This window comes from Fonsecaea pedrosoi, assembly GCF_000835455.1.
Source record: "Fonsecaea pedrosoi CBS 271.37 unplaced genomic scaffold supercont1.6, whole genome shotgun sequence".
Taxonomy (NCBI): Eukaryota; Fungi; Ascomycota; class Eurotiomycetes; order Chaetothyriales; family Herpotrichiellaceae; genus Fonsecaea; species Fonsecaea pedrosoi.
This window is the reverse complement of record NW_013550610.1, coordinates 998127-1021667: the sequence shown is the minus strand read 5'-3', so window position 1 is coordinate 1021667 and position 23541 is coordinate 998127. Positions and strand designations below refer to the sequence as shown.

General features: G+C 44.8%; 7 protein-coding genes across 7 annotated transcripts; 2 read left to right on the top strand and 5 right to left on the bottom strand.

The window, feature by feature from the left end:
• Nucleotides 1-252: 252 nt before the first annotated feature.
• Nucleotides 253-818, top strand: Z517_09265 (uncharacterized protein; the record flags this gene model as incomplete). Its single annotated transcript, XM_013425175.1, has 2 exons — nt 253-519; nt 582-818. The coding sequence occupies 2 exons, from the start codon at nt 253-255 to the stop codon at nt 816-818; spliced, it is 504 nt and encodes a 167-aa protein (XP_013280629.1).
• Nucleotides 819-928: 110 nt separating this feature from the next.
• On the top strand, nt 929-1564 carry Z517_09264 (uncharacterized protein; the record flags this gene model as incomplete). Its single annotated transcript, XM_013425174.1, has 1 exon — nt 929-1564. The coding sequence occupies one exon, from the start codon at nt 929-931 to the stop codon at nt 1562-1564; it is 636 nt and encodes a 211-aa protein (XP_013280628.1).
• Nucleotides 1565-12894: 11330 nt separating this feature from the next.
• Nucleotides 12895-13251, bottom strand: Z517_09263 (uncharacterized protein; the record flags this gene model as incomplete). The annotated part of the gene is made up of 1 exon (XM_013425173.1): nt 12895-13251. One exon carries the CDS (start codon nt 13249-13251, stop codon nt 12895-12897), a length of 357 nt encoding a protein of 118 aa, XP_013280627.1.
• A 77-nt stretch (nt 13252-13328) lies between these two features.
• Z517_09262 (uncharacterized protein) lies at nt 13329-14150 on the bottom strand (the record flags this gene model as incomplete). The annotated part of the gene is made up of 1 exon (XM_013425172.1): nt 13329-14150. One exon carries the CDS (start codon nt 14148-14150, stop codon nt 13329-13331), a length of 822 nt encoding a protein of 273 aa, XP_013280626.1.
• Nucleotides 14151-14394: 244 nt separating this feature from the next.
• On the bottom strand, nt 14395-14665 carry Z517_09261 (uncharacterized protein; the record flags this gene model as incomplete). The annotated part of the gene is made up of 2 exons (XM_013425171.1): nt 14395-14533; nt 14586-14665. 2 exons carry the CDS (start codon nt 14663-14665, stop codon nt 14395-14397), a joined length of 219 nt encoding a protein of 72 aa, XP_013280625.1.
• A 994-nt stretch (nt 14666-15659) lies between these two features.
• On the bottom strand, nt 15660-15929 carry Z517_09260 (uncharacterized protein; the record flags this gene model as incomplete). The annotated part of the gene is made up of 1 exon (XM_013425170.1): nt 15660-15929. One exon carries the CDS (start codon nt 15927-15929, stop codon nt 15660-15662), a length of 270 nt encoding a protein of 89 aa, XP_013280624.1.
• A 1212-nt stretch (nt 15930-17141) lies between these two features.
• Nucleotides 17142-20941, bottom strand: Z517_09259 (uncharacterized protein; the record flags this gene model as incomplete). The annotated part of the gene is made up of 4 exons (XM_013425169.1): nt 17142-18927; nt 18991-19488; nt 19571-20839; nt 20901-20941. The coding sequence occupies 4 exons, from the start codon at nt 20939-20941 to the stop codon at nt 17142-17144; spliced, it is 3594 nt and encodes a 1197-aa protein (XP_013280623.1).
• Nucleotides 20942-23541: the final 2600 nt, after the last annotated feature.

Sequence of the window (23541 nt, the reverse complement as noted above, 5' to 3'; positions counted from 1 at the left end):
GCGGCAGCTCGCTCATAACGACATTTCTCATCGTCCTCACGAGCTCGATGGCGTTGGTCCTCCTATGCCTCTCCTATTGCGCGTGCCCTGTCGAGGTCTTGGGCCTGGTCGAGCTGATCCTTGAGTTGTCGAAGCTCCACGTGGAGTACATGTTGAAGGACGGGTTGACGTTCAACGGCAGGATGAGGGACCCGTTGGCGGTCGAGCAGCTTGCTCAGCATGGCGTAAAAGAGCAGGAGGCGCAGCCACACCATGAGCAAGAGCAGGAACGTACACGCGCACGAGAGGGTACCCACCCACTGGACCATGATCCCGACGACGGTCGAGGAGATGAACACGGGCTCTGCGGGCATCCTGACCTCGAAGACGAACCCGAGCCATAGCGAGGTGGTGTGCGGCATCATGGCCGACATCATGTGCCTGATCGAGATCGGCATGACGTACGAGAAGTCACTGGGAGACAGCTTCAACATGATCTGCCTGAACGTGGTGTCGGGGAGGGCACATGGGCATCATCAAGTATCTCTTTGAGGTCATGCAGATGTTCGTCACGAGTTCACGAACGAGAATGTGTCCCTTAGGGACACATGTGCCTGAGCGAGCAGCTCTACCCGGTAGCCACCACGGTCCTGATGGCGAACAGGCACATAAACATCGACTGGCCCATCCGCATCGCCAGGCTCACGACCACTAGGGCCGGGAGCAACGTGGTGATCATGACGAGCGTGTCTATGGAGCCGAGCGACGCCCTGCAGATGATGAACATCACGGGACTTATTGGTGTCCATCGTGGTGCCCATGTCCAACCCCGTGATTGATGGTCAGCGTCAGTAACGCGGTGAGGGTCAGGAACGTGGTCATCGACACGAAGAATCGCAGGATCAGGGCCGCTTTTCAGGCTTGAGCCCGAGTGCATGGCACGGCCTTGATGGTGAACGCGGTGACGGCACATGATCAGGCCCATGAACTTGAAGAGGATGTGCTTCGACGGCAGAGTAAAGCAGCACACGTTCAGCACCACGCTCCTACACAATACTCAGGAACATCCATGTGGCCGCGACCGTGGACGTCGACGCGGACTGGTCCGAGAGCTTCGCTGAGAAAGAACATCACCATCGACCTGGACGAGTACGACAACCCGATCTGGATCATCATGTCCCTGAACAACGACATCGTGGCGGCCCCTGGAGAGATTAGCCACCATGCTGGTGTCCGTGGGCGAGAGGGAGGCGACCGACACGGACTTGATCCTCGTCAGCCCCAGGAATCTGGACGACCTCGTGGGCGGTGTACGAGAGCCTCTACGAGTTCACGCACACCATCTGGCGCAACCTGCCGCCGACCCGCCGACTGCGAGACGGTGTACGTCATCATCTGGATGATCAGCGCCGAGTTCATGAACCTGCCAGGGGCGGCGGATACGCACTGGTTGGTACCCGCGCGAGGAGGTGACGCCGCCCCGCGTCGAGGTTTTGTCCAGCAACATACAGAGGTGCACGACCACCGGGCTGCGCGGGGACTACTCGTCGTCCTACGACTTCAAGAGGTCCATGATGATACGTAAGAACACGTCCGTGATCGACGTCAGCGGCATGCACGCGCGCAACGCCAGGATAATGAGGGAGAGGATGGAGCGGAAGACCATGATCAACGAGAACACGCCCACGCACTGGGGAGCTGGACATCTCCCCCACGCAGGGATGTTCTTGCCGTTGTGCAGATTCTTGGAGTCGAACATCTCCGTGTCCTTCGTCGTCTCCATCCATCATCACGAGGGTCTCCGACGTGGATCCTTTGTGCTGCTGGTACTGTTCCTCGGGGGCAGAACTTTGGGAAACCAGTCCCAGAAAGTCTGAATTTCCATGGGTCGTCTTCTCTTTGACTTCCTGAACCCGTTCGCATCTGAGGAAAACTTATGAACATTGCTCCCCCTTTATGTCCATATTCCAAAACTGTACGTTGCAGACAGCAGCCAGTCACAAAAGCTCTGCAGCCGGGGATCCAGGATCGAAACCACACACACTTCGTTTGATTTGTCGCCGCGTCCAACCTTTGAAAAACCACGCCGTCGATGACTGACTTCAGCCGCTACTAGCCCCCTCAAGCCCATCTGAGGGTGTGTGTCCAGTGCACTCTGGCACGCATGGCCTGACGTTGGCCGTGTGGCTCTGGCTCCTGTGGTATCAACTTGAGATGCAGAGACCCTGGCAGTTAAAACGACATCCCAATCACGAGCTCACCTTCGTGCCAACACAGGGATTCATTTCCGGCCTTGAGTCTCATGGACTGTCGTCGAGCCTGTTGAAGGAAATACGTGGAGGTCCGTTACATATGGAGCAGTGGACTCATCGCGGTGGGTTGTCCTGAATCCGCCTCCAAGCTCTCAAGGTGTCTGGTGACAGGTTCTTCTCCAGTTGACCTTCTTTCTGCACCACTTCGTCGTTTGCGCCAGCCGCAGCGGCAGCCGCATTGAGATCCTTGTTGGTAAAACGACGCCAACTCTTCGACCAAATTACAGACCCAGACCACCTTAGTGTTAAATAGCCGACGCGGCTGGCTGGCAGCACAATCACCCCAGGGCGCTCGCTCTCATACAGCGGGCGCATGGCGCACCAATTCGTAGCCGATTCGGGGATTTGATTGAACGAAACTATCACGATCGCAGATCTAATGGATGCGGCCTCAATAGGTAATGAATTGGATTAATTATAGTACGAAGGACTATCTAAAAAGGTTAAGGTTCTATTATATAAATGACATCTCAAGTAGTATATATAATTAACGTACTAAGATATTAAGTCCTAGGTAGTACTAAACTAGTACTAAGGGGCTTGATCTATAATATTACCCCTCCTAAGATATTAAGTCCTCTAATATAGGTATTTTCATTCTCTATTCTACAGTTATCACGAACCGCCAAGTATAACTTATACAAAATACACCCTTATTATTTAAGTACTATATACTTACTACTTAAGGGAAGCTTCCTTTCCCTTGTACTTTAAATCTTAGATAAGATATACTATTAAGGAATACCTATACCTATCTATTACCTAACGCTACGCTCTACCTCTCTCTATAGGCCGTTCCTAACTATTAGAAACGGCCTTCATACGACCTGGTGGGCGGGATGTCTAGAGGACTGCGGTAGCCTAGCTAGACGAGAGATAGGAGTAAGGCCAGATTACGTACGGTACGTAACTACGAAAAGAGGAAGGAATTAATATAGTGATATAGTAGTACGTTAGTATAGCTAGTTATTAGAAATGGCCTTCATATGACCCGGCGAGCGAGGAGACCTAGGGAGGAGGTTTACCGATCGTAGTAGCCTAGCGAAATAGAAGAACTAGGATAAGGCTAGGTCACGTACGGTACGTAACTACTAAAAGAGGAAGGAATTAATATAGCGATATAATAGTACGTTAGTATAACTAGTTTATTAATATATCGACATACTATTTCTAGTTACCTATTCGGGATAGACCTTATAAGTATATAGCTACGCTTATTACCCTTTTATAGTTATACCCCTCGTAGCTAATCTATAATATCTACTTTATTATCCTATTCTAAAGTTAATCGACTACTTATACCTTACGTACTCTTAATCTAGCTTCTATAATAATAAGGAACTATAACTAAGAAAGCTTAACTTAATTAAGCTATATAGGAAGTAGCTCTAATACTTTAACTATTATTACCTAGTACGAGAGACGACCTCTATAAGTAATTAAGGAAGGTAGATAAGATCTACATCCTTAACGGACGAACTCCTCGTACGATAAGCGTCTTAATTATCCTTAAACGATATAATAGTAGGACTAAGTACTCTAGGTCCTAGTATACTACGACTAACTCTATTAACTCTTACTACTATAAAATCGATAACTAAAGGGAAGATAGGGAACCCTCTAAAGTCCTTTAATAAGTCCTAGAAGAGGTTAACTCCTTTTATTTACTACGTAGATATATACTTATTAATAAACTCTACTAATTTCCTAGATAATATAAAGAAGATCCTCTTTATAGGAAGTTACTTTAAGTCGACCGTAGAGGTATAGCTTAAATTATTTATTAAGGACTATATAGAAAATTAACTAGATAATAGAGAGAACGAGATAATTACGTTATTTAGAACCTTTAGAGAGTTTAAAGATAAAGTTAGAAAGGTTTTTAAAGCTAAAGATAAGGAAAAAGAGGTAGAGCGCTAAATTATAAACTTACGCTAGACGAGTATAGTAAAATAGACTATAAGGAGTAAACCCTTTAGGTACTCCTTAAGACGCTAGCGAAGCGATTAACTACTATACGCGTTTTTAATTAGTCTCCTCTATCTAGTTTCTATATAATATCCGTACCCCTCCTACCCTATAATTATAGTAGGAAACGAGCCTAATTAGGGATTTACGTATTATAGTAGAACTCTACGAAAACTATATATTAAAATACTATATATTCCTATCCTTACTACTTATCCTTACTACCTATCCGTACTACCTACCTAATTAGGAAATTAAAGCTGATTTTGAAAAAGCCTCTATAATCGACTACTTTACGCTAGCGCTAGCTAGCGCCTTATTACCTACGCCTTATTACTAGCCGTTACCTACGCTATTTCACCTATTTCGCGCGCCGTTTCGCGTACCTTTTCGCGTACCTTTTCCTATAGCTTTTTTTTTTACTCTAGTATTACTAGTAAACTACTTTAAATAACTAGTTCCTAATTAGTTTAAGTACCTAAATACTATATTAATTAACGCTAACGATCGGCATTCCGTACCTTTATAGTCTTAAACGGACGAACTTAGAAGCGTTCGTAATTAAAGGACTTCTTAAATAGGATACTACTAAGCGTTTTAATACGCGAAATAGCGACGTAACTAAGTCCTACCGCGAAGTCTCGTTCTATTAAGTCTAGAATAGCTCTTTCTATAGTTATTCCTTAAGCTTTATAGACTATACTTACGTAAATTACTATTATAGGAAACTACTTATAGAAGTAGTTAATAGCGCCTCTATAAAACTTACGCCTCGATCTAAAGATTAGGACCGTACCTTCGTTCTATAGAGAAGGCCCTTTATATCTATTAAATTAGATAATAAGAGTAAGAGAAGGCTCCTATCGCTAGTCTACGTCTACCTTCTAGACGATATCGCGAACCGTTTTAAGAGCGCTATTAACGAGGTCTCTCTTAACCTAGATATTCTTCGTAAGTATAATTCGAGTCCTAAGAGTAGGAGATAGTTTAGTATAAAGATTTCCTACCGCGTTAAAACTAGCCTTATTTACTTTTAAACCTTTATAAGTAGCTATAATCTTAAGAATGAGCTATTAAAGATCTCTTATTCGAGCGTAATTTACTTTATTTATCTATTATTTCTTATTATAGATATAGATAGCGTTATTAAAGGTAGGGATTTTATAAGGAATAATACTTATAACGCGAGTTATTAAGAGACTCTAATCGTTAACCGTAACTCTATCTTCTTAAAGAGTATTAAGAGCCTCTCTAAAAGCGATTACCTTAGTAGTCTAGCCGTTCTAGCGCTTAATTATATTAAGCTTAATAGTCTTATTAAATAGGTTATAAAGCGTCTAACTACCTACTTTAGTAGGATTAACTAATTAACCTTAGAAAAATAATAGCTTTATAGCTACCGGCGGTAATTAAGAAAAGTCGCTTATAATAATAATATTAATTTCGCTAAATAGAAGATCTCTCGTAAGATAGATCTCATAAAGTTACTAATCTATCTAGGATATTATTATTAGAGCTACTTATTAGACCCGTTATCTAACTAGAGGGTAAATATATATACTATAGGATTAATAATGATAGATAACTAGCCTATAGATAGAGATATTAACGCTTAAAGAAGGCTTTAAGGTTAATAGATATAACCCCTCTTACTATATATATACGGTACGCTAGCTACTTAACTAGCGGCCTAACTCCTTAGTTAGTAGTCTTAATTAAGTATCTAGTATTACGTAGGTATTCGTAATAGTTACCCTTTCCCCCTAGGTAGTTTACCCTCGAACTAGTAAGATAGTCGAGTATTTAGTAGCCTTATATAGTCTCGTTAATTTAACGCTAGTCTTAATATAGAAGTATCTATATTTAGATAATAATAGTACGCTATACTATTATTATATTAAATAAATACCTTTTATTTAATTTAATTATACTCTTAATATTTCGTTCTTATATATTAATTACTTAATATATTTACTTTATTATTATTTAACTTATTTATTTCCTTTTTCTATTTATAGTATAATTATATTATACTTAATAGGTAAGTAGTTTCTAGTCCTATATATATCTACGTCTTCGACCTCTATTAAGGCCTTCCTTTCCTCTCTCGTCTTTCTCTTTATTATTACTTTATACGTAATACTCGCCTACTTAATCCGTTCTTAAATTAAATAATTCTCTTAACTTAATCTTAATTATAATAGCTTCTTATCGATCTCTTCTTAAATCTTCTACTCCTTTTAAGAGTATACGCGCTTAGCGTAAGTTTCTATAGTATTAGCGTTATATCTAGGCTCTATAAGTATACTCCTTTATCGCTTACGACGTACTTAAGGTATATTCCGTTACTAACTTCTATATATAGTTAATTTTAAGAACGATTTTACTAACGCCGTCGATAATAGATATAAGGTACCTACTAGTACTAGTAAATATACTTATTATATTAAAGGTAACTATCCTTATATCCTAATCCCCTCTCGTTTTTAGTCCGCTATTAACGAGGTATATACCGTTACTATTCCTATTAAGGAAGGTAAGGTCCCTACTTTCTTTAGTATATTCTCTCTATCTTTCCTAGTTACTTACTTACTTTAACTCTATTAATCTCTTATATAGTTAACTAGATCCGTAAGAAGGCTACTAAGCTTAATAAGGCCTTTACTAGTTATAAAAAGAAGATAAATAAGGCCTCTAAGGGCTTTAATATCTTAACTCCCTTTAAGTCTAGCGCCGCTATAATTAGTAGTACTAGCGTAGATATTACTAACCTTACTAGTTAATAGATTATTAAAGCTTTACGTACTTTAACCGCCGTACTAACTTAAGTTATAAGTATACTTCTAACCTACTCTTCTTAAGTTCCTTTTAGTTAAAGCTAATAGTATACTTCTCGTAGTATAATATCGCGTTTCTCCGCTAGTCGGGCCTTAATAACTATTAAATTAGCGAGTACTAGGAAGATCTTCTAATAGAAGATAGTAACGACGATAGCGATAGCGATAGCGATAGGGAGCTAGAGGGCGCTAATAGTAATAACGATAACGATAATAATAATAGTAAGAGTAGCGTCGACGATATAGACGTCTTTAATTAATTAATAAGTATAAGTCCTATTCTCTTATCTATTTCCTACTTTTTTCGCGCCTTATATACCTCTTCTTACTACTAGTAGTAGAGTTTTAGCGGGCTTCTTACCTTAATATAAGAGGAATTAAATAAATTATTTTTATTATTTTCCTTTCTTATCTATTTATTCGATCTATTCTAGTAGTTCTAGAGATAGATTCTCTATAGGTTAATATAAGTCTTCCTTAAGACTATACTCTTTCTACTTAAGTAAATACTACTTTTCTCTACCTTTTATCGTACGAGAACTTAATATCTCTTCTACTTTATAAAATTAATCGCTATTAATATCCTCTAACTCTAGTAGCGTCTAATTAAGTTAAATATAAAATAGTTTAAGAAGCGAGACGTAAAACGTCGGATATAAACGCTAATATTTCGTAGAAAGTACTAATTAGTAGATATTCCTTCCGACCTTTAAAAGGACGTAGAAAGGTCTTAAGAACTTATTAATAAGCTTTATACTAGATCTTCGCGTATAAATATTACGCGTTAAGAGCTATACGAAATCGTCTTTCTTAAACTTAATAGTCTTATAATAGCGATTATAAAACTATTTAATAGATTATTAAGCTTTCTATTAGAGGTTCTTAACTTATTCTTCTACTTCTTAGTTACGATTAACTATCGCTTAAGCTTAGACATTCTTATCTAACTACTCTTCTCTTACTATATTTATATATATTATTAGCGGATAGCGATAATATATCTAGAATAAGGACGTCTTAATTACTTAATTAACTACGTTATTATAAGTAAATTTAACTCTAAATAATAAGGAAGTCTAGTTATCTTAAGAATAATTAATATAATAGTATAAATACGCTTCTAGCGTTTAATTTATCTACTCCGTCTACTTATCTATTTACGGATAATAAAACGTAGATAAATACCTACGTATAGTAAGCTAATAGTAGAAGGTTCTCTAGTATCTAGATATAAATAAGAAGCCTTTATCGCTTACGATTAATTAAGAAACGCCCTATTTAGATACGATCTCGTTATTAAATAACTATATTAACTTAGATATCTTAATATCGGAGTAGTATAGGATAAATCTAACTATCTTAGAATATCTATAGACTACTATAAAAATTAAGTCGTAAGTCTTTCGCTTACTTATCGACGGCGGTAAGTCTATAATAAAATCTATAGTTAGGTCCTACTATAGCTAATTAGACTATAGTAGTAACGCTAATAGTCCGTATAACTTATACTATAGTACTTTTATTCTCTAATAAATACTATAGATCTTTATATAGTCTCTAATATCTTTAATTATTCTAGACTACTAGTAGAACTACTATATTATCTCGCGCGTTCTACCTTAACTAAAATAGTCCTCCTACTATAAGTTATCGTAATTTACTCTTAAAATCTCGTTTCGTATAGTAGGGTCCTCTAGAATATATACTACGTCGTTAACTTATATAATTCTAGTAGAGTTAACGTACTACTTCCCCTTATAGAGTAGATCTTCTATTTTACCTTTAAAGAGGCCTTTCTAGATCTAGCGGATATACTATTAATCTTCAACCTATAACTCTTAGATTTAGTCTTCTAAAGACTTAGAGATCGACGGAGTTTCTTTAGGAGATATTAAAGAGGATTCCTTATACGTATTCCTCTTTCTAGAAGTCTAAAACTTATATACTAGAAGTATAGTATTTTAGTTATTCTCTTCTAGAACGTATCTTATTCTATAAGTTTAAGCTCTTATTAACGCTCTTATATAAAATAAAGAGACTTTAGTTATAATTATATAAATTAATTCTTATAAGCGTAAAGTAATTAAGTCGCTAAGAGAGTTCCTAAGTTCCTCCTTTATAACGTAATTTAAATACCTTAAAAGGCCGTCTATAGGGTCTTCTTTATCCTTTTAATAGTAAATTACGAAATTAAAGAGTACTAAAAGTTCTACTTATCTAGTTTACCTTCGATCTAGTATCTTTATATCTATAAAGCTCTATAACGTAGTATAGTTAGTTAATATAAACGTACTAATAGTAGGCGCTTTAAGGAAGTATCTTTATTCCTTAAAAGTACGTATAATTACTAATATCTCTTAATCCCCCGTAGGATAGTTTCGCTTTACTTTATTTCACTTCTTTAAGTAGAAGGTTATCGGACGCTATTCCTTCCTTATACTATTCGTACGCGAGTTATACTCTTAGGAGAGGATACTACTTATAGCTAATCCTAAGATATTAGTTTTAAGCTTTATATTAGAGCTACTTCCTATATAGTCTAATAGAGTTAGACTTCCTTAGTTATAGTTCCTTTATTTATATAAGCTAGGTCGAGAGTACGTAAGGTATAAGTAGTCGAGTAACTTTAGAATAGTATAGTAAAGTAGATATTATAAGTTAGCTACGAGAGAGTATAACTATAAAAGGGGAATAAGCGTAGCTATATACTTATAAGGTATATCCCGAATAAGTAACTAGAAATAGTATATTAATATATTAATATAGTAGTATACTAATATATCGATATATTAAATATTTCCTCTTTTAGTAGTTACGTACGGTATATAATCTAGCCTTATATTACTAGGCTACTACCCTAGTAGACCTACCTTTAGTCGCCCCGCGCTCTAGGTTATATAAAGGCCGTTTCTAATATAAGACCCCTATAGTTTACGTATAATCTAAGATCTCCGTCTTTCTTCCTTATAAAGAGGATTAGGGTACTTATAGGCGACTTATTAGGTTATATCTAGCCCTTTATACTAGCCTTATTAATATATTCCTAAAGGATAGTTAATTCGTTTCTACTAAGAGAGTAGATAGAGTTAAATAGTACCTTAGTTCCTTCCTTAATAGAGATTAAATACTATATCTTTATATACTTAGGTAGGATCGATAAATCTAGCTCTTTAAAAACATCGGCGTAATCTCTTATATATTCTAGGATAAAATCGATTATTATTACGTTTAATCTAATCCTAAAGGCTACTTCTACTCTAAGTATATTAAGCTTAAAATAAGCTATATATAGAGTTACATTCTAGAAGATAGTCTACGCGTTAATAATCTTAATCTCTTATCCTAGACGATAAGTCTACGTTCCTTTTAACTAACGGATATCTAGATCTATATCTAATAACTATTTAATATCTAAGATCGTATTAATATAGTAGATATCTATAGTAATAAAGTTATATAGGATATTAACCCTAATTCCCTTTAAGTTAGTAGTATATATTAAGTAAGTATATCGCCCGTAAACTAGAATAATTCTTCCGTCTACGACGCGTATTATAAACTTAATTAGTTCTCCTAATATTATATTCTTAATATAAAAACTTTATAATACGAAGTTAGTTTTTACTCCTAAGTTAATTAATACTTTTAATATATAAGGATCTTATAGAGTTATTACTTATATATTAATAATTATATAAAGTAATACTTATATTATACTATAAAGAGAAAGCTCTAATATTATAAAGGTACTTATAATATAAGTACTTAGTTTTTTAAACTTTCTACGGGTTTATTACTTAACTTATACTTTAAGTCTACGTTCTTCTTTAGAGTCTAATATTCGCTAGAACGATAGTCCTTCTTATTATAGTTATAGTAGTTACCGTCGAACTTTAACTACTACTTTTTCTTTATCTTTTTAATAACTATTATTTCTTTAGAAGTAGTTATAGACCTTATAGATACTCTCTATTTACTTATAGTCTATACTTTATATACTTTATAACTTTTATTAATCTCTTTAATATATTAAGTTATAGTAAGAACTTATTCTTAACTAGTTACCTCCGGTATCTCTCTTAAAACGGCTATTCTTAATTTAGAATATAATAAGTTAAGGAAATACTAGACCCGTTACTTAAGTAACGGTATATCGTCTAGAATATTCTACTTAATAACGACGATCTCGTCTAGAAGTTCTCTTATAGTCTAATTCTTCCGCTATTTCCTTACTTATAGCTTAGAAGTAGTAAGTAAAAGGTAATTACTTAGAGTAGTAATAAGATCTCGATAGAACTATAAAAACTCCTACTATATAGTAACGTCCCTTTCCTTAGATATCTACTACCTTATAGTAGTACTCTTAAGATATATAGTTACTATATTAATACGAAGCGTATACTCCTCTCTTAAGATATTTATATCTATAAACTAGAGTTCCTATACTATCTTAAATTTAATATATTCCTTAAGATTATTCGTAGAATATCTCGATAGCTTAACTAGACGTAATTATTTACTCTAGTTAGGCCCCGAATTAATTAATAAAGGTCTTTTTACTATCTAAGTTAATATACCTTCTATAAGTACGGTATTAATAGACTCTCCGCTTACTAACTCTCTCTCTTTATTATATATTACTTCTTCTATCCTCTTTTAAGCTAGCCTTTAGATAATCTCGTTATATCTCTCTTTTACTATAAGTTACGGTATCTTACCTCCTCTCTATAATCTAGCGTTATCCTCCCCTACGGGATAGATACTACTTAATAGCTCTTCTCCTACTTAAGTAGAGAAATCGTTAGATTATAAGAGGACGATCGTAGGTTAAAGAGGCTATTTAATCTCTTTAAATTTAGGACTTAATCTCGATTAGGATTAATTACGGGCCTACGTCCGCGTCCTTACCGCGCTTAATATACTTATAGTATACTAATACTATATTTACTATCCTTAATAGGAAGCGTTAATAAATTATTAGACTTATTATCTAACTAAAGGATAAATATATATACTATAGGATTAATAATGATAGATAACTAGCCTATAGATAGAGATATTAACGCTTAAAGAAGGCTTTAAGGTTAATAGGTATAACCCCTCTTACTCTATATATACGGTAAGCTAGCTACTTAGCTAGCGGCCTAACTCCTTAGTTAATGTTACATAGAGTGTCTACTATCACGTGGGTGTTCGTGATAAGTAGCGATAGTAGTAGGAAGAATACAGTATAGTAAAGACTTAGATATTGTCGATGCCTTACAGAATGATGATCTCCTCTCTCCTCTCCTCTTCTCTCTTCTCTTAGTAATACTTAATGGAAAGCCTATGTCATGTCCTCTATACAGTCACGTGACTGTACTATCCTTCTTTCGACCTACTCGGCCCATTACAATATATAATAACTTCTTATTATTTAAGTACTATATACTTACTACTTAAGGGAAGCTTTCTTCCCTTATACTTTAAGTCTTAGTTAAGATATACTATTAAGGAAACCTATACCTTCCTATTACCTAACGCTACCCCCTACCTATCTCTATAGGCCGTTCCTGATACGGTCACTAAATAAACCTGAGCCTGATCTAGACGCCCGGTCATTCCTGTTCCGATGTGGAAAAGCACCATAGAAAGAAACAAAACGATAATGATTCTAAAGAGCTAATGGGGTATCGTCACACTGGGCTTAGGTAATAGACGGCAGAATATAAGGGATGTTGGGTACGCGAAGCCAGGTTTTTTTTAACAGTTCCTCCCGGCAGTCGCACAGCCTGAATTCGTCGGGGGCATTATCATTGTTACTCAGTGCTCCTTACAGAGGAGGGAGCCGGGGAGAGCACATCGAGTTCGCGTTGTACGTATTTGCGGATCCCCGAACAGTGGATACTATAGACCAGGCGGCGTTTTCCCGATGCGTCCTTCTTAACACGGATCGTCAATGAGGACTTGAACCCTGCCTCATCTGTGGTGAGGTCGTCAAAATGTGGTATGGAGACCGAGTCGCTAGGGTCACGCTGCTGATCGGTGGTCTTGTCCGCTGGTTCGGGGTCATCTGGGCTTGTGCAAGTGTCGTGGCTCGTGTTCGGGGAATCCTTTGCAGGGGAAGTCTGGGTTGTTTTGATTTGAGGAGGAGCATTCGTTGCCGTCGTTGCCATCTTCGACTGTCAAAAGTATATGTTGTGAGCAGTCCGGTTCAATCACCGAGCTTATGAATGTGAGTCATATTAGAACATTAGTTACATGGTAGCTCTTTTCCCGATTCGGCCCCGGCTAGTTCAGGGCCCCATAGCATACCGCAGCAGTTGTCGCTCCCGCACAGACACGCTTCGCCGTCGTCTGATTGTTGTGGCGGCGGCGCCTTTCGCTCCTCCATCCCAGCCTGGGTGCAATCGTGGTACCTGATGGTCAGCTCCGTGCCAGCCTCCACGGGCATGAGGGTGAACACGGCGACGTGCACCCTGCCGTCAGCCCCCTCCCACTCTTCCAACCCGCAGTTCGGCTCGCCGCAGGTGTGGTTGAGGTAGCGCGCCTGCGAGTTTACGTGCGTCGCGTCCAGCTCGCGTCCGTTGCTGAGGGTCATGCGGAAGTGCGAGTTGCTCCAGTACCCGTCCGAATCCCGCATGCGGCGCACCACGCCCTTGATCTCGCCGACGAAGACGTCTTGCGGCAGATCCTCGTCGGTGCGCAGGCCGCGTCCGCGACGCGTGTGAGTTTTGAAGACGGTGAGCTTGCGCTCTGGTGGCTCGGCGAATAGCCGATTTTGGCACCAAGAGCGACCGCAGTTTTCGTGATCACATTCAACACGAGTCCTGCGGTTCACGCACTCGTTTGTGCTGCAATCGTCTTTGCAGCCCGAAGACTCGCATCGGCCAGACATGAATGTCCGTTTCGTGAGGGAGCGTGGGCTGCGCCGCAAAGGGCTCTGGACTGCCTCTTGTTGTATCGTGCCGACGCCGTGGTTGCGTGGGCTGCGCCGCATAGGGCTCTGTTTTTTCTCAGCCGTCTTTGGTCGAGAGAGCTGTTTCGGGCGATGATTTTGAAATGACGACGGCATTGTGCAGGCTGTAACTGGCTCCTGTTTCATCGCGACATCACCGAAGTCGATGCGCCCCAAATGCTTCAGACCAAAAAGCTCTTACAGGTGTTGAAAGAACAGGACGAATGTCACAAAAATTTGGACAACGACCTGAAGCTCAGGGTGGTCCTGTGGTGAAGGCCCTGGTGTGCTGGCGCAGGCTGGGGCTAACTCTTCTTGTTCGACTATTGTCGAGGCGCAGATTATGGTGTCACCCCATCGTTCAGGCTTCGGTGACGCTATTTCGTGTCGGCCCAGCCCCATAGCTGAAGTCGTGGCTGTTTGAGATGCTTCCGGCAGCTTTGCTCTGGATCTTGGGGGAGAAATGGGTGAACATGAGTCTCGACTCGTCGGTCTTTTTGCTGAAAGCAAACCACAGACCGGCCGGACGCGCTCACGTCTTGACGCACTCACGTATTGCCCGGTTTGGGACTTCCTTTATGTAACACAGCCATGTTCTGCGATAGAAACATCGTAGCCAGTAGACTAGCCATGGCAGAGTATCCATTAATAGGCAGCCAATGGCACATGTACACGATGTTGGAGCACGCCCGAGACCTACGGCTCGGAATTTCCGTTGTCCAGTTAAGGGTCACGTAGAAGGAATTATCCGCCAAGACCCTGGCTACCAACACACGCCCCTGTTACTCCTGTAACCCCCCTATCACCCCCCTGTTAATCCCCTGTCAATCTCCTGTCACTCCCCTATTAATCTCCTATTAATCCCCTATCACTCCCCTATCACCCCCCTATCACCCCCCTGTCACGTCCCTGTCACCCTCCATGCAGCCACATAGCAACGCCTCACTGATCAACCCGCCAATGGCGTCGATAACGGCCCGCGATACAGATTCTCAAACATCATTTTCCCAAACATCCGGCGCTGGGGCGAGGAAATACCGCGGCGCACCCAGGCTGCACGAACATGAGACCATCCTCGAGTTTTCCACCACTTACGATGCGGCAAGCACCACCCCCCCGCCCCCCCCCCGCCCCCCCTTCCTCGTCCACTGTTGTGTAAGATTGCTGACACTGTGGTCGTTTCTCAGATATTTGGCAGAGATGTCTTAGTATCTATGCTGCGCTACGAGTGCCGCGAGCCTACATCCTGGCCCCGGGGTGCCGGAAGAGGAAGACGAAAAGCAAGACGCGTGGGGCTCGAAAATGGAGATTGGCACCTGCGACCCAAAGGACATTGAAAAGCCCTGTTTGTTGATCCAGAAAAGGATGCAATGGATGACGAGGACGAACAACTCAAATTGCGGCTGTTGCGGTGGGAGGAGAAAGCGAGGCGGGTTGGTGAACACAAAGACGGGCGTCTGTAAGGATCAGAAGGTGCATCCCACAGGCACCACCACCTCCTCCTTATGATGAATGAATTACAAAGGACTGGCAGATGGGTAGTGGGAACTGAGAAATTGAGCATCACCTCATAGAAGTATAGAATAGCTATTTCATATATCCCCTAATAAGCTTGAGCTTAGTGAGCTAGCCGGTCCTTCTGACAAAGGGCCGCGCCGCGCCGCTCACTCCCCGGATGTCGGTCGGCTCGAGCTGCTCGCAGTCGACGTACACGTTCGGGGCCTGGAAGCACCGGATCAGAGCTTCGGCCAGACTCGATTTGCCCGTCCTCGACGCGCCGTAGAATGCCATCTGCAGACGGTCGATATTCCCCTTGGCCCGGATGGACGACGCGATGATCTGGTTGCGCATCGCCTGGAGGGGCAGCTTTGCCACCTCGGGGAAAAAGGGAAACATTTCCGGCTTCGCAAACGGCGGCAAGCCCTTCAAGGCGAGTGGACATCATCTTGAAGTACCGGAGGATGGGTTGAATCTGGGTGTGAGAAAAAAGATTAAAAAGTTGGAAAGATGCTGAGGGGAAAATAAAAACAAAGCGGATGGCGTTAGAATTATTCATGAGATTTTGCGGAACGGGGACTTTCAGTGAGAATAGAGACCAGATGTAGGCCAGAGCTCATGCCTCGGTTAGATTGTCAACACCCTTTTTCAGCCCCCCGCGAACTTGTCTTAGGGTCCAGCGTTGTTCTCGCCTCATTTCTCCTCTTCTTTGCTCAACTTCTTCTTCCTCATACCCCATGTTCAGGAGTTTGCACGACGCTGCCCCGAGTCCCGCGCCAACATGTCTAGACAACTCCCCCATTCTAATAGGCGCTGTTTTTTCGCACCAGAAAATACCGCGGCTGCCATACGACACGGATCATCCGGCCCAGACAGACAAAACACCCCGCACCTCGAAGCCGTGATGCAGATGTCCACGCAGGAGGATGAGAAACGCCCGCAGTCTTCTAGTCGCCAATGCGGCCATGAAAGACTTGTGACCGCGCGATGCAAAATATCCTACGAACGTTTCGATATGTTGATACATACAGTTTATGGGCGGGGCAGGCGGCCTAGCAGAAGAGTTCTGCAAGTAACTACGACACAGTTTATCGAAGAAGACGGCGCAGTAGTGACTGATGAGAGTTCTAGAATCCCAAGTAACCTACGCAGTGCTATCACCCACCCACTCACTCCCACGCAGGGTGCCAGTCAGTCGCCAGGCTTTTTCCAAGCCCCCAGTGGGCCCCTCCTTCATACTTTTTATTTCTGCGCAAAAGAAACCAAAGGACGCATGGATGAGGAAAAAAGAACGAGAAAGAGAGGAAAAACGACAAGGAAGAAGGGAGGAAAGAGTAAGAAACCAAAGGAAACGATGCCGTACTATCCGATAGGCCCTTTGGACTTTGTAGAAAGTTCTGGATGAAGCGAGTGTGTGGTTCTTTCCCCCTCCCTCCCCTTTCCCACCTTCCCCAAGTATCTCTCTGGTCACTACTTAGGACAGTCTGGAGTGACAACAGCTGGAATCCAAATCCCGTCCTCGTCTCTTCCCTACCCAACGTCCAACGTCCAAGTGTATGCCCTCATCGCATCTCTACTCGCATTGCAATCTGGACTTGTTCATCCCCATCATCACCCGAAGAAGAAACGCGAAAACATGGACCTCGTTTCCACCTTGGCGTCTCCGTGACTTTCGTTGCTGAGGCGTTCCCACTCTTCCTCATCCTTGTCCTCGTCCTCGTCCTCCGCACCAGGCCCATTGCTCGAAGCTCTCCAGCGCTTGATGGCCTTGGTAGGATTCTCCATCCTCGGCATATTGTTGAGCACGCCCTTGCTCAGCCGAACCGTGGCCTTGGCCGCGGCGGTGTCAGGACCTGCGTCGCTGCCCTTGGTACGTTGCGCGCCGTCCACGCCTCGCACTGGAAGCGTCGTCTTCACCTTGGCTTCGGTGGGCTCCGCCTCGGTAGGCTCGGCAGCCGCGGTGGCCTTTCCGAGACCGATGGTCTTGTCCAAATCCATTTCATAAGCCGAGCTCGGCTCATGATCGCCGTCCTCTGACACCGTGCTTGGTGCCACGGCCGGGACGTTGACGGCTTCCGGTGCCTCTTGGGCGTCGCCCTCGGCCTTCTCATTGACATCTGTACCCACATCCGTGGTAGCCTTGGCTTCCTCCTCTTCCTTCTGTCTCTTCTTCTCCTTCTGCCTCTTCTCTTCCCTCGCTGCTTTCTTCTTCTCCCACTTAATTTCGGCAGCATGGAAGGAAGGATGGACATAAACAACTCTGACGCCGCCGTCGCGCTCGACGATGTCCGGCATCTTCTTGTTGGGGTCGGGCTTCGGTACGGACGAGGCCCCAGGCACGCTGATCCAATAGCGTCCCTCCTCGTCGGTCTCGAAGACAAAGAAGTGGTCGGTCAGCTGAGCAGCCAGGCGCAAAAGCTGAATCGACCGAGCATCATATGTCTCGGCGTCCTGGACATAGTTGCTGCGAACCTGTATCTCGTCATAGTCGTATTTCGACCTCTTGAGCCAGCCGTTGGGGAAGAGAGGGGGATCACGACGCAGCCCTTCCTGCCTCCGCACTTCTGCCTCTTCGGCTTCTTTGGCGGTCTGCACAGCCGCCGCTAGGGTGGCATCAGGGGCGGCGGCTGGGCAGGCAACGACTACGGCGCCCCCGGCAGGTTTCTCCAGGGATTCGTCACAGGGTTCAGGCTCGGCCTCTCTGGCGAAGAAGTGCCCCGCAAGCAGACTATGTTCCGGTAGTGTGTTGGCGTACATCAGCTCCCAATCTGGTGTCTTGGTGTCCAGGTCTTTCTCGTGCGCCGTATCACTGGTCGTGGTCTCTTCCCGGGTGACCATGGCCTCTTCTGCTTCGGCCTTGGCCTTGATAAGCTCTGCCTTTCGTTGGTCCTCTTGCTCGCACAAGTACTTCCTGCGGCTGTCTTCGGTACTGAGCCCGTACTTGTCCAGCTTCTTTTTCTCGTTGAGCAACGAGCATATTGTCACGAGTTCCGACGACTGGGACGCGCTCTCCAGGGCAAGGCCGCCTCGGGCCTCGTCCTCGCGCAGGAGCATGTTGAGGAAAGGCGCCAGAAGCTGCGCGTGGAACGCCGAACCGAACCATTCCAGAAGGTCGGGCCGCGTTTTCAGGGAGCGCATAAAGACCAGCATGACATAGATGAATCCCCACAGCCTGAGGTCACGCGTATCGGCCTCCTCCAAGAGGTAAGGGACCATGGTGCGGATCAGCTCGATCGTTACCTCATGGATGTCCCTTGCGTTGGCCATGGCGTCAGAATCGGCGCGGTCTGCGGCCGTCACGAGGTCAGGGGCCCACGCCGCCATCATAGGGCTCCGTCTTTCATCAACAAGGGGAATTCCCAGAAGCAGCTGGCAGAGCAGGAGGCCGAGTTGGGGGCTGCAAGTGATGATCAGTTAGATATGGGGACTAACTCATCATCCCACGGGGGCCAGCACGTACCTTGGACAAATTCTGGATGTCTTGGAAGATGCTGCACCAATCTTGATCTTCTTCAGTGCCGCATAGACAGCCTGAACATGGTCGCTTCTCCGGTCCTCGTAGCCATTTTTCCTGAGAGTCTCGGGCTCCAGAGAAGCGAGAATCAGGTGGGAAACAGCGGTGAGGAAGTGGTCTTTGTCTGTCTGGGGGCGGCTGGCCGGCTTCTCGGCTTCCTTCTCATTCCGGGCAACAATCGTTTTAATAAGGAACAACACGGTCTCCCGCGCGGGGAAAAACGGGACTTTGACGACGAGGGCCTTGGTGTAGTAGAAAAACTGGGACACAGAGGCTTCGAATTTTCCGTCAGGCGAAACCCGAGTCCGAGCCTGCGCCACGACAGCGAGGTGGTGGTAGATGCGGCCGGTCGTGGGATTCTTGCTCATTGCTCGAGTGAACCCCTCTTTGGCAATGTCATGCCAGCGCTGCGAAGCCCCCTCGTCATCGCTTTGAGTGGCCATTCTACAGAGCAAGTGTCAGTCTTCGTCATCACATCTGTCTATCGTATAGTAGACGACCTGGAAGGGGCAACGCCTCTACTTACCCGTATCGGGCCAAATCCGCTTTGCATTCGATCCAGGTGTCATAGAAGCGCGGGACACTCTCATCCAGCAAAGACATCATTTGGTATGCCAGGATGATGAAATCCGCCAGATGTTCCCCGCATTCGACACGTCGTTTAACCATGACATCGAGAAAGGAGTGTATCCCGAACCTCCACATCCTTGACGGTATGGCATACTTTGCTGCGAGCTCTTTGAGCGCTGCCGACGCGCTGGGGTGCTGCGATGCCAAGAAGAAGTCGTGGGTTTCGTGTAATACTGTGCGGTGAAGCCAAATGAGAGCCGCCAACTGCTCCGCATTGAGACTGGGGACCCATTGGCCCTTGATCAGCACCCAGTATTCGCTGCCAACTTTTTTGTACAAACTCTGATCACTCAGCTGCCTGAACTCGGCATGGCATGGCAGTTCGGTCTCGGGCTTCTCCTCGGGAGCGGCGGCCTCCTTCTCTGCTTTCTCTCTGGCACTCTCCAAGTCTCGCAAGATCTGATCGACCAACTCGTACCCGATGGCGAGAAAGTATTTTCCGTCCAGCACCTTCTGGCGACCCTCGTCGCCGATTTCCGCCGTCGTGGCCGCGGCAATTTCCTTATACTCGGGCCATCCAAGCTCCTTGGCACGCGCCTCCAGGGCCACCTGGAATCCATGCAGATAATCCTCGGGGGTGCCAACTTGAGGAGTAGTCTTCTCTGACACGTGGGGATGGGAAGGCTTCTGATCTCCTTCTGCCGCATCCTTGTGAACCTTGAGATACCAAGTCCGAACCGTGCGATTTGGCCTCGTTTCGCTGCTCTGAAGCAGTACCAACTTGGATTCCGGGATCATCAACAGGTACTTGGTGATGTCGAGCGGGCCATCTGTTGGGGGCATCAGGTTTGAGACCAATTCTATGCATTTGCGTTCGACCATCGCCAAGCCGGCATAGATGAGCTTTACTTCGTCCACCAGTTGCTCCTGCGAAATTGGACGGGTGTCAAGCTGCTTCTTCATTTCGGGCCCCGGTTGCGAGTCAAATGGTGATGGGTCTTGATTGTTGGCTTTGACGGTCTGAACCTCCTTGGCGACGACGGCATTGCTGGAATATTGTTCGTGGCCGGTGACAGTGGCTGTCTCGTCCTCTGTGTCATCATCCACTTTGGTCTTCTCATGGCTTCCGATACTCACGGAACCGTTCCCGTCCGGAGAAAGAGGAGGAGACTGCGATGATGCATCAGAGGTGTGATGAATCACGGAGTCGGTCATGAGGCAGCTACTGTGCGTTACTACTTGTCAGCAGAATGCCAGTCGTGTTGATGGGATCAACCTTGACGTACTCAGCAGGAGCATCTTTTGCGTTATGCGGACCACCACCCATGGTGGAGATGAGAAGAGCGGCGGAGCTGCTGTAGCTGAGATCCAAATCGAGGAGAAACACTTGACTGGTGAAGGGATGAAAACACGGCAAAATCTGGAGAAGAATCGGAGCAAACAAGAAGCAGTACACAGGGACTGTGGCAAGGCTTATATTGGGAACCTAAAAGAAAAAAAAAAAAGGCACCGAAAAAACTTGGGGAATAGGCACTCGCTCATGTGGTCGCCGATTCGCCTTGATGCTGCAAACGCACATCTGCTAAACAGTCGACGTTTTGAGCCGCCGACTTGTTCGCCTTTCTGGTTGCGTTGTGGTTGCCTTTTGATAAAACCAGCTGGGCACCGAGTGCATTCCTGTGCCATCTGAAGGACCCCAGTGTGACTCACGGGGCGTACGGCCCATTCCTACGGTGGCTCCTTCGTGGATTGTTGGCTCGTGTCCCATGCGCATGGCAGCTGGACACATTCTGACCGGTCAAAAAACGCGAAGGCAAAAGACGCGAAAGTAGGGCGCTGCGAATGGGGAGGATTGGGAGTGTGGGCTAGGCTAGGCTAGGCAGCAATGCAGCAGGGCAAAGAGGAATAAGAGTAAGAAGGGGGGAAGTGGGGTCCATGCAGGAGGTCCGACCAGCTTCCTGGGCGTCAGCAAATAATAGTATTGTTTAATAATAAATCTCGTCGCTGATAGCCCTCTGGCAGTGGTGGTGAAGCTGATGGTGCCGGTGTTTTGCCACCCAAACCTTGAATTCCCGCAAACCTTAATTGCTGACAGACCCCGAGTTTTGTGTCTTTGAGCTGGAACACCACTGAGATCTACTAATTGATATTTCGCACACGATACATGATTCTACGATATCAAAGACCTCCCCCCTAAAGATTTTATAGTTAATACCCTGCTGGTGGTGTAGTCGTGGTGTCTTGGCCGTCAAACCTTAATTCTTGCCTGTCGCTCAGTGCGAGTTTTGTGTCTTTTCGCTGCAGCACCACCTAGGCCTGATATTTGATTTTTAACATCTGATACATGATACTACGATAGAAAATACCTCCTCCTCGAGATTTTATAGTCAATGGCCCGGTGGTTGTGTAGTGGTGGTGGTTTGCCACCCAAACCTTAGATTCCCTTTCGCAGAGCCCGAGTTTTCGTGTGCCTTTGTCGGTTGATATTCCATGTTCGTCTATCTACCTTTCTCCCCTCCGTCCGCTTTCCCTTTCGCTCTCGTTGTAAAGTCAAGCGTCCGACCCCATCCGGTCCTGCTACGATCGAAGCCAAGTCGACGCGTCTCGTCCCACTTCCGTCAAGAAACTGCCACCTCAGGCAGTCAACGCAATCTGAGCCGCCTTCCCATATCGTTTCCCGCACGATTTTAATCGTTCTCCATCGCCGTCATCTTATCTTCTCTTGTCCCTCCAGCACGACTTGCACGCGTCTGTTTTCTCAGTGTTTGTTTGCCGACCGGGCTAATTAGATCTCCTCAGCCTGTAGGAACAGGTGACAATGTGCCAGCAGCGGCTCGGATCCCACGGGGCGAACCAAGCGGCCTGCGGCTCCAAGTCAGCTGCTGCTTTTCGGTGTGCCTTCACTGACCCCTGAGCAAAGTTTGCTCATGCCCGAACCCCCGAGGGTCGTCCTGCACTTGATATTGGGTATTAGCTATTGATGTGGATGCATGTCGGAACTTAACCCTGACGAATCGCAATGTAAGCTCGAGATCGTGGACCTTGTTTCCTACTCCTGCTCCTGTAGAGCGGCTGACCGTAACGTCGACAACCAGCGCCAGCCTCTCCGGTTACAGCCACACCAATCAATCACTTGGTCCGGCGTGGAACAAGACAATGCAACTTCGGCTTCGATCGTGGCGGGACCGGACAGGACAGCATTGGCTCGACCGCTTCGCTTTTCTGTGAAGAAGCCATGTTGGAAATATCTGCGACTGCGGAGGGAGCCGGGGGATGAAAGGTTAGACAGGCAGACAGCCAGAGAACATGGATATGACGTTCCTTTGTTGTCTGAAACGTGTACGGAGAGAGAGTGTGTGTTTATATGTGAGGGCGGTTCTTGACTCAACAGTTGCCAACGGCTGAAACCCAGGCTGACCTGCTAGCCACAATCTCGGCTACTGCCTCTCACAGAATCGTGCATGGACGGGGCATTCCACTTTTGGAAAACAAGGATACTGGGAGACATATCTCCGTTGAACCGGGCGTGCTGAAAGCTCACGGGGCTGGAGTTCGGGCCGCGGACCCGTCTGCAGCTTCCTCGAGGACAGACGAGGGTTGACCCGAATGTCGTTGGATGTATCTGTTTATACAGGCCGTTCTTTTTGTGGGAGGAAATGACCTCTGTATCGATGTCAAGGAGGCACTGCTCATTGCCAATACGCCGTTCTGGGGAGGGACATCGGTGGAACCCATTCCTGACCAGCGGCCGGGGGTCAAGCAAGGGGACCACGGACAGGCTGTTTCCCTCGTGAGTGCCGTTGACTGTTGGCCTCCACCAATATCAGCGTAGGATTCTGTAGGAACGCCGCCCTTGGGCATGAAGAAGGTGTCAACGAACTCGATCCGCCGCAGGGTATCCGGAAAGCCATGGCAACATACCAAATT